Below are 9,366 nucleotides of genomic sequence, written 5' to 3'. Positions count from 1 at the left end.
ATCACGCGTGCTACCCACCTGGAACGAAGACGCGTCAGTGCTCACGGGTGTCCAGTTCTTTCCTCCGTTTCCAGTGGCAGTGGCGTGGGAATCAGCGTATAACAACCAAGCTGTCAATGCGTGTGGGATGTGGGGGGCTTGCTGTGTGATGTTTGCCAGTCTCTGGGTATAAATAAATATTCCCACGGTGGCTAACTTCATGCCACGGATGCTATGCCACTGAACGGTGGAGTTGGGGAGATGCACAGTAGCATATATTAAATAATATTTCCACCATTAACCTCAAGAACATAAATAGTAAAATAATTAGGAAGCAATAAATTTTGAGTGTTTATTACCTATGTCTTAAATGCAGTTTAATTGTGGGTTTAAATAATTTAATGACGGGTGTGCTTAACAACCAGCTCACAAAATTTCTGAAAATTTTGGAATCCACTCTCATGGGATGGCCGGAGCACACCGCGGGAGTTCAGGGGACCTCCAGGCAGGGCCAAACAAAGCAGGCACCGCCCAATCTTTCCTTCACCAAGACTGCAGAGCAATGAAGGGCCCCAGCTGTCCCCTTCCAGGAGATCAGCGTTTCTTGTCACGAGGAGATTCTGGGAGCCACACTCAGGACAGACAGAATTCTAGCTGCTTTACTGGATGGTTCCAGCTGATTTCAGGGCTGCCTTTCCTGCCAAGTCCAGATGGTGCCGTCAGGCGCTCAGAGTTCCCTGCCTAGCCCCCCGGCCTTCTGCTCCCCTCTAACCCTCTGACAGGTTTAATTCAACTCCCTGGCACCTCCTCTTTCCATTTGCTGCACTGCCAGCAAAACTAATACAGGAAGAGCCAAGAGAGCCAGGTGCTAAATCATCCAAGGTCAGGCTGTTCATCTCCCAGTTGTCTGAGACAGCCTTGCCTCCAGGATTGCTCCAAGCCCAATAATCCACAGCAGCTTGCACTATTGCATCATAGACTCTCGAGGAAGGATGGGACCCTCCAGTCATTAAGCCTGAACCACAGCTTGCCTGAGCAGCTGCCAGCCCGACGCCAGCCTCTCTTCCCCCCAGCCCTAAAGCTGCTGTCTGCCAGCCTTTATCCCCTGGCATTGAGCCATGATCCCAGGAAGGCGCTGCTTGCAAGTGTTCACGGTGGGGGAAACAAGAGGAAAGGGACCTGCAGAAAACTGGGCCTGTGCGTATTGCTTCCCACTCCAGGTAATGTTTAGTTATCACAGCGGGAGGCCACAAAGGTTTAGCAAAACAAAATGCTTGTCCCAAGGTCACACAAGCCTTAAGTTATCTGAGTCAGGATTTGAACTGAATCGGACTCAAATTGGTGCCATTCACATTAGTGCAGGTTGCCTTCCCCAAGGCGTGCCTCTAACAGCTAATGGTGAATGAAGAAAATACAATCACCCTGTGGTCAGCTCTGTGGCATAGCGGGGAGGGGGTCAGTTTGAGGCTGGCTGCTCCACTTCCAATCCAGCTCCCTGCTAATGTGCCTGGGAAAGTAGTAGAAGATGGCCCAAGTGCTTGGGTCCCTACACCTACATGAGAGACCAGGAAGAAGCGCCTGGATCCTGGCTCCAGCCTGACACAGCCCTGGTGGTTGCAGCCACTTGGATAGTGAGCCAGTGGATGGATGATCTCTATCTATCTAACTCTGCCTTTCAAATAAATTTCTAAAATGTTTCAGAAAGAGAAAATAGTCACCTTAAGACACAGCACTCAGTTCCCCTTAAGAAGGGAGCTTTGTTTAGAAAAATGCCTTTCATAAGCCACCTGTGATAAAAGGTGAACTCGGGAAGGTAAAGGTGGTGGCAGGAGTAAAATCAGGACAAGGAGTGGCCATTCTGCTGTCCATGCGAACACAACTGGGTTTGGTTTGTCCCGAGGAAGGAAGCCACATGGAGTGCACGGTGAGGGGAGATTGCTCTCTGGTAAAAGAACATTCTATGAATGGGTGCTCAGCTTGTCTTACTGCAGCATCTACCATTCCCTCTCTCTTCAGTGGAGGACACACACACAGCATTTGAATTTTGCTGATCAACCTCAGCTGATCCCTTCCAGGGATGAGACAACAGGGTTGCTTAAAATGAGGTAGCAGAAGTCTGGAGTCAGAAATGGTTGCAAAAATCTAAGTCCTTTCAAAATCACAACAATCCAGAGGCTTGGAACTGGAGCCCAATTATCAGACCTTTCCAGATCTCAAGGGGCAGGAGGTCCTCAACTGATGTTTGGGCCAACAGGGAAGAATCTGTGCCTCCTATGTGGTTGCAAGAGGCAGGGGCGGGGACTGTGAAACCAGGAGGAGGAGGTAACGTTCTACCTTGATGCTGGTCACAGCTGGAGCATGTTTATCCAAAGAATTCTCCCTGCAAGAATTCCGGAATGTCAAACTCTTGGGGAGGCCAGTGCTGTGGCCACCTGCAATGCCGGCATCCCATGTGGGTGCCAGTTTGAGTCCAGGTTGCTTTCTGATCCAGCTCCCTGCTAATGTGCCTGGGAAAGCAGCAGAAGATGGCCCAAGTGCTTGGGTCCTTGGACCTGCATGGGAAACCCAGAAGAAACTCCTGGCACCTGACTTTGGATTGGCTCAGCCCTGGCCATTGTGGCCATTTGGGGAGTGAAAGAGTAAATGGAAGATCTCTCTCCCCCTCTGTCTGTGCAACACTTTGAAAAGCAGTGTTACAGAGAGACAGGGACAGAGGCAGAGAGAGAGAAAGGTCTTCCATCCACTAGTTCACTCCACAAATGGCTGCAATGGCCAGAGCTGGGCGAATTCAAAGCCAGGAGCTTCTTCCAGGTCTCCCATGCGGGTACATGGGCCCAAGGACTTGTGTCATCTTCTATTGCTTTCCCAAGCCATAGTAGAGGGCTAGATTGAAAGTGGAACAGCCAGAACTCAAACCAGCACCCATATGGGATGCCAGCATTGCAGACAGCAGCTTTACCAGCTATGCCACAGTGCAGGCCCCAAAATCAATCTTAAAAAATAAAAAAAATCAAAAACCCTCTTGGCCTCCAAGGCATTCCGCAGAGAGATTATCAGCCCAGTTCGGGGTGAGGAAGCCTTCAGTCTGCTTGGCATAGGCCTTCTCCCTACGTCCTTTACATTGAAGGTTGGGATGGAGCTCCCTGCTCTTGGCTGGCCTAAAGAGGGTACAGGTCACAAGCCAGCTTGTACCATGGAAATCTCACACGTGCATTTGGGGCTCTCACCTAGCAGCCATCAGCATGTTGAATCCGTGTTGATCCAGAGGCGGCGCAGCAGAAGGGGAAAGGCCAGGGGCAGGCCCAGGCTGGCAGCGAGTGCGAGACTCCGTGCAGGGGCGGAGGCGCCTCTGGCAGTGTGCTGAACTGGACGGGGACTCAGATTGCCTGGGTTCAGCCTTGTTGCTAAGTGACTGTGGCCTCTGCAACTCAGACTCCTTTTATACAAGAGGGGGCCTGGTCACAAAAGTGCTGCTATTCCTGTGGCCTCCACTTGGGCACTCTAGGTGACTTCCAGTGTTGCCAAGGAGTCTCTCCAACCTCTCAGAGTGAGGTTCCCCACTAGGGCTGGGATGGCAGCCCAGGGCTCAGGATGGTGCCACAGGTTGGCCCAGGAATTGCACCTGTGGAAGGAAACTGACAGGCTCAGAGGAAGAACGTCCTCATACTCGGCTGTGTGAGTTTTAGGAGGGCGGGCTGCAGAGTCTGACCATAGACTTGGAAGGCAGGGATCACCCGGTTTTAGGAAATGATTAAAAGAACGCATCTCTGAGAAGAATGGTCTTCAGGTGGAAATGCCTTGAAGCAACCATCTGTACCAATCTTGAGTCTGAGACAGAGGCAGAAACAGCCCAGGTCTAAAAACCCGACCCCCATGGCTGTTGCCAGGGCCCTTCCCAAAACATCGGCACAGCATCAGGGCAGAGAAGCCTCTCCTGAGAAGAAAACAGTAAGCAGAGGGGACCTGTTGACGGACAGACCCAAGTTCCTGCACGGCGCTGGGAGGACTGCGGCTCGGTGCTCTGCCCTCACATAGTGTTCTGGGCCGTGACCTTGCGGAAGGGCCAGCTGCAAACCAGCTAGCTGCTTGCCTCTTGCCCAGATTTCTAGCCAGTGTGTTCAGACGACCAGCATTCCTAGGGCTTAAAGGAGGGAGGGGACAGGTCTTTGCTGCTTCTCCAGGGGGCATGGGGATCCATGCATCTCCTTATCTTTGTACAAAAGAGGCACCCACTTCTAACGATGCATAGTCATGGTTCTTTCATGAAAGCAGCCCATGGAAGAGCCAGTTCTTTCCTCTTTTTCGCTAGAATTCCAAATGATCCCAACTTCTGGTTTCTTCCCCAAAGCTCTTCAGGCCTTTCCCCATCCCTTTCCCTTGACCTTGTCCCCATTGTCATGCAATCCCCTTAGCTGGCAGAAATGCGTTTTTACAGTAGTGACAAAACAATGGCTTGCAATCCACTTACCCTGTCTCTCAGATCTCGGAGCCCCAAATCCACATTTTGGAACCCCATGCCCAATCAGATAGCAGGAAGACAAGTGCAGAATCATATATATTCTGAGGGACTGAGCTATTGGCATTCAAGTTTTGACCAGTTTCATGATGCTACTACCAGGTAATGGGAAAACCATATACAGACACTGCAATCTATGTTACATAAGGAAGACTCTGTTCGTTGGTATATAAGAGTCAAGGGGTTCAGGTTGCATACAGTAATTCAGAGGCTGTGTGAATACACTAGGAGCCGTGCTCCTCTTGGGTCTTCAGTTGCCCTGGCTGGAAGGCAGACCTCTGACAACCTGCATTCCCTTTTAAGAGCCCCACTCCTCTCCCAGGCGCTAATCCCAAGAATTCATGGCCCCTTTCGTAACTCCCTCCAGGGAATGGGAATAAGAAACTGTTCTACCACCTGCTACACACAATGCACAGTATCACTTATTAACTCACCCTCAAGGCACCCCCAGGTAACCAGAATAGGCATTACCCTAGCTAAAGAACAGAAAAGGAAGCACAGCCTCCACGTGACTGTACGAGGTCAATCAGCTACTGAAGCAGCCAGGCCAGGCTCTTTCCAGCAGGCCCGTGGCAGCTGCGACAAGGGCAGCCTGGCCACCTGGCTGATGCTCATAGAGCCCACACCCACCTGGGGCATGGGCAGTCCTGGAGGGGGCCTACCACCCAGCTGTGATCCAGCTCTCTCTGCTTCCGCACCGGGCTACTTCTGAGCAATGATGCCGATGACAACAGACGTCACAGCTGGAAAACGGGCCTCCCTGGCAGGGAAATCTGGAAGCACGCTCTAGCTGCTCCACTCAGGAGGGGGCCCTGCTGGCGCTCTTTTAGATAAAGTGGGAAGAGCAGGCTGAGGCTGCACTGTGGAGATGAGTGAGCGCAGCTTCCAGGTCATGATTTGGTTTCGATGTTTACACAGAAAGCATCTGACCAAGTCCAGCAAGAACTGACCCAGAACCATCCTTCAAAAGCCACCCTGAGTGGTGAAGATAAGGTATGTGTCTTACCTATATAAAGGTGAAGTGGTCTCACTTTTCAGCTGGACACATCAGTAGGGTTACAGGTCAGGGGCATGCACCTCATGTTGGTCTGCATTTAGACTACAACTGTGTAGGATTACATCTCCATCACACGGCACCAAACATTTTTCAATTGTACAACTGTTACTTGGTGAGATCTGGTTTTAACTACAATATTTTAAAAGCCAAATCCTACCTAAGTGTGATAGTTTGACTTGATGCGTATTTTACATCTACAGCAGAACGCTATGGGATTTTGTGCACCCAAATGGGTCGGGTTGCCATTAACGTAGTCACCTTAGGAAGATGTATTCTTATTTCAGTGAAGTTGACCTTGCTCAGAACATTCTAGAACCCTCTCTGGAAACTGTGAACTTGTAAGCTTCCTCCATGTCAGTAAATCTTTGTACTTCTAAGGGAAGATCTATTTTTTGAAAGGGATTTAACAGCCAAAGAGTATTAGAAAATTAGTCTGATAAATACAATGGGTGATGGAGCTTGGCACAACCTCAACAGATGGTGATGGGGAGAAACGGTGATGTCTGACTACAAAGTTGTGAGGTCTGTTTTCTTTTCATGGCTTCAAAGGTAAAAGATAACCTCAAAGAGGAATTCTAAGTGTTCTTGGCACATTACCATCATAGCTCAAGAGCATGGTCTCCCAAGGAAATAACTCCAATTACGGTAACTCTTGAGTGCATATGGTCTAGTGTATTTGGTTAAAAAGGTAGCCTTGCTCATTGTCAGTCACACTGTATGTAAGCAGGGGAAGACAGTCCATCTCCATACTTTCTCCTGAGGGAAGGGTCTCGTCTACTGCCTAAAGAGTTAAAATGAAAAGCACTTGGTGTCATGTCTATGGTAGCCCCTCAAAATGTGCAACAAGTAATTCCTGATACCTGAGTCTCCCCAGTTTGGAAATGTGGGTGAGGACAGGTCTCTGGAGCCTGGATAAGCGTAGCATGTCGAGGGGGTTGGAGTGTGTTTCCAATGGCTCTCTCTACGCAATACACCCGCACTACCACCTCACACAAGGAAACCTCCTACAGCTAAGCAGGACACAAGCTTCGGCAGAGGAGGGGAGTATCTTCCTGTAGTTCTCTATGGTGAAAACTCACTAGCTTCTGGGTGACGAGTGAACAGAGTCCATTGAAAAGACAGTCCGTGGTGTTAGGTTCTAGTGCACGCCTAGGAGAGAAAGTGTGCGGCCACTGGCTCACTGCAGTGCACTCCAGCTGGGCCAAAGGCAGCAAAGGTGCAAGAAGCTGCTGGAGCCGGCATGAACTGAAGCAGGGTCTATCAGTGCAGCGTGGCAAAGCAATTTGTAGAAAGCCCCAGTCTCAAAGCAGGCCACTTGCCAATCAGTGACGTCAAAGAACATTCCATCTCACTCTCTACAAAGGGCTTCATTGAAGACGCTAATGGGCAGGGTCCCTAGAACACCATATCCTGAGTGAAGAAGTACGGTCAAGGTGGTGACTGACAGCAGCAGATGCCAGCAGCATTTGAACTGGGGATTCTCCGAGCATCACTGCCACGCTGAGCCAAGAACACGTCACTGTGGCTCTGGTCCACCTTGACTGCATGAGACACTGACTCCAGGCTGCTCCATATTTCCAGGACTCATTCCGGGTTCACAGGCTGTGCCGCTAACAGGCAGCCCGGCGGCAGTGCCTTCAAGTCAGTGGAGGAATCCAAGTGCTCGCAGCAGACGTGGGTCTCCGGCCCACCAGGTGCGGTGTTGTTCTCAGGGAGTGTTTTTCTGTGTCTTTAGAGATACCACAAGCCAGGCCATTCGCTTAGATCATCGTCGACAAAGAATGCTGAGTGCCCAGGTGGGATGCCTAGTTTCTGTGCAAATGAAATCACATTAGTCCAGGTTTTATTCACTCAAAACTACGAGGGAAGCGGTAGGATTTTGGTTGAAATGCTGCCAAAAAGCAAGAATTCACTTCAGTGTTAATTCCGAAGCGATCCTGTTGTTGATATTGTAGCCAGGCTCCGGCAGCGTAGGGGGCGGGGCCCCCATTGTGCTCGCTGAGGAATCCCGGATCTCTCCCAGTTCAGGCTCACTCTCGCTGGAGGTAGACCCATTGGTGATGGCGTAGACGCTCTCGGCAACTCCCTGAGCTGAAGCATGGCCATCCGGCTCGTTCTTCTCCCTGGGACTCGACAGCCCCGGGAGGACGGCCATCTTCCCTGTCTGCCGGTTGGGCAGCAAGGACATGGTATAGTCTGCAATGATCCCGCCCACATCCAAGTTGCACGCCTGGTCGAAGGCGAGGAAGCCGACGTTGGCGTTGGCCTCGCACACCACAAAGGAGCCATCATCCATGATGAGGAGATCGATGCCACAGAAGTCCATGCCCAGGATGTTGGACACCTGAATAGCCAACTGCTTGCCTTGCTCGGTCAGCGGGCACATGACGCCCACACCACCTGCGGGGAAAGCACAGGGACACAAAGGTGACAATGGGTACTGACTGGGGAGTCAAATGGCCCTCCACGAAGGAGGCAGAGGACATGGGGCCTGTGCTCTGGTGCTGCGGGTAATGCCACTAACTGCTGTGCAAGCATCCCATATGGGCATTGGCTGGAGTGCCAGCTGCCCCACTTCCAATCCAGCTCCCCGCTGATGCACCTGGGAAAGCAGCAGCAGATGGCCCAAGTGCTTGGGCCCCTGCACCCCCATGGGAGACCCAGAAGCAGCTCCCAGCTCCTGGCTTTGAACTGGCCCAGCTCTAGCTGTTGCAGCCATTTGGGGGCGTGAACCAGCAGATGGAGGATCTCTTTGTCTCCCTCCACCCCAAATAATTCTGCCTTTCAAATAAATAAATAAATCTTTTTTTTTTTTTTAAAAGGAGACAGAGAATAGCTGAGGGAGACAGCAAGACAGGCACCGCCAGGGCTCTCCCAAGAGGGCTGGATGGAAGCCAGGGTACCCTTGGGGAAATCAATGTGGTCATCTCCCAGCTAGTCTTCCAAAGGCTGATATCTGCTGACACATCCATGCCACCAAGAAAATAGTCCTATGAGTGGGAAAAAACCCTTCTGCCCAAAGATGCTGGTGGCAGTGTTATTCAAAATACAGGAAAATCACGGTGCCTGAGAAGTGGTGGGCATTCAATAACATATTTGTTGAATGAAGAAATGAAAATTGTAATCTAAATATCCCACAATAGAAGAAAACAGTATATTTCACAAACAATACTAATGTTTGCAGTTTGTTAATCTCATGGGAAAACACTTAGAAGGATTAAAGACTGTACAAAATGATTGTAACTATGCAAAAAGGTATTTTTTCAGATCAAAAGAAATGACAGGAGCTGATATTATGGTGCAGGGGGTTAAGCTGCAACTTGTGATGCCAGCATCCGATATCAGAGCACCTGTGTGAGTCCTGGCTGCTTCACATCCTATCCAACTCCATGCTGATATGCCTGGGAAAGCAGCAGCAGATGGCCCAAGTGCACGGGCCTCTGCCACACACATAGGAGACCCGGATGGAGTTCCAGGCTCCTTCTTTTGGCCTGGACCAGTCCTGACCACTGCAGCCATTTGGGGACTGAATCACAAATGGAAGATATTTCTGTCTCTTCCTCGCTTTCTTTCTCTGTTATTATGTCTTTCAAAATAAGTAAATAAATAAATTTGAAAGACAGTCACAGTGGGGCTGGTGCTGTGGCACAGAGGGTTAACAACCTGGCCAGAAGCACCAGCATCCCATACGGGTGTCAGTTCGAGACCCGGCTGCTCCACTTCTGATCCAGCTCTCTGCTATGGCCTCGGAAAGCAGTAGAAGATGGCCCAAGTCCTTGGGCCCTGCACCCACGTGAGAGACCCAGAAGAGGCT

General features: G+C 50.6%; 1 protein-coding gene across 1 annotated transcript in view; it reads right to left on the bottom strand.

Moving 5' to 3' along the window:
• Positions 1 to 4,254: 4,254 nt before the first annotated feature.
• The window catches only part of RIMKLA (ribosomal modification protein rimK like family member A), a 32,558-nt gene continuing 27,446 nt past the window's right edge, over positions 4,255 to 9,366 (bottom strand). The window contains exon 5 of the mRNA XM_062193290.1: positions 4,255 to 7,952. Coding sequence (XP_062049274.1) covers positions 7,462 to 7,952 — 491 coding nt within the window. The 3' untranslated portion in view covers positions 4,255 to 7,461. The remainder of the gene's footprint in view (positions 7,953 to 9,366) is intronic.

Source organism: Lepus europaeus, chromosome 5 (genome assembly GCF_033115175.1).
Source record: "Lepus europaeus isolate LE1 chromosome 5, mLepTim1.pri, whole genome shotgun sequence".
NCBI classification, from domain to species: domain Eukaryota; kingdom Metazoa; phylum Chordata; class Mammalia; order Lagomorpha; family Leporidae; genus Lepus; species Lepus europaeus.
Note: the sequence above shows the minus strand (reverse complement) of the source record. Positions and strands in the feature narration are given on the sequence as shown.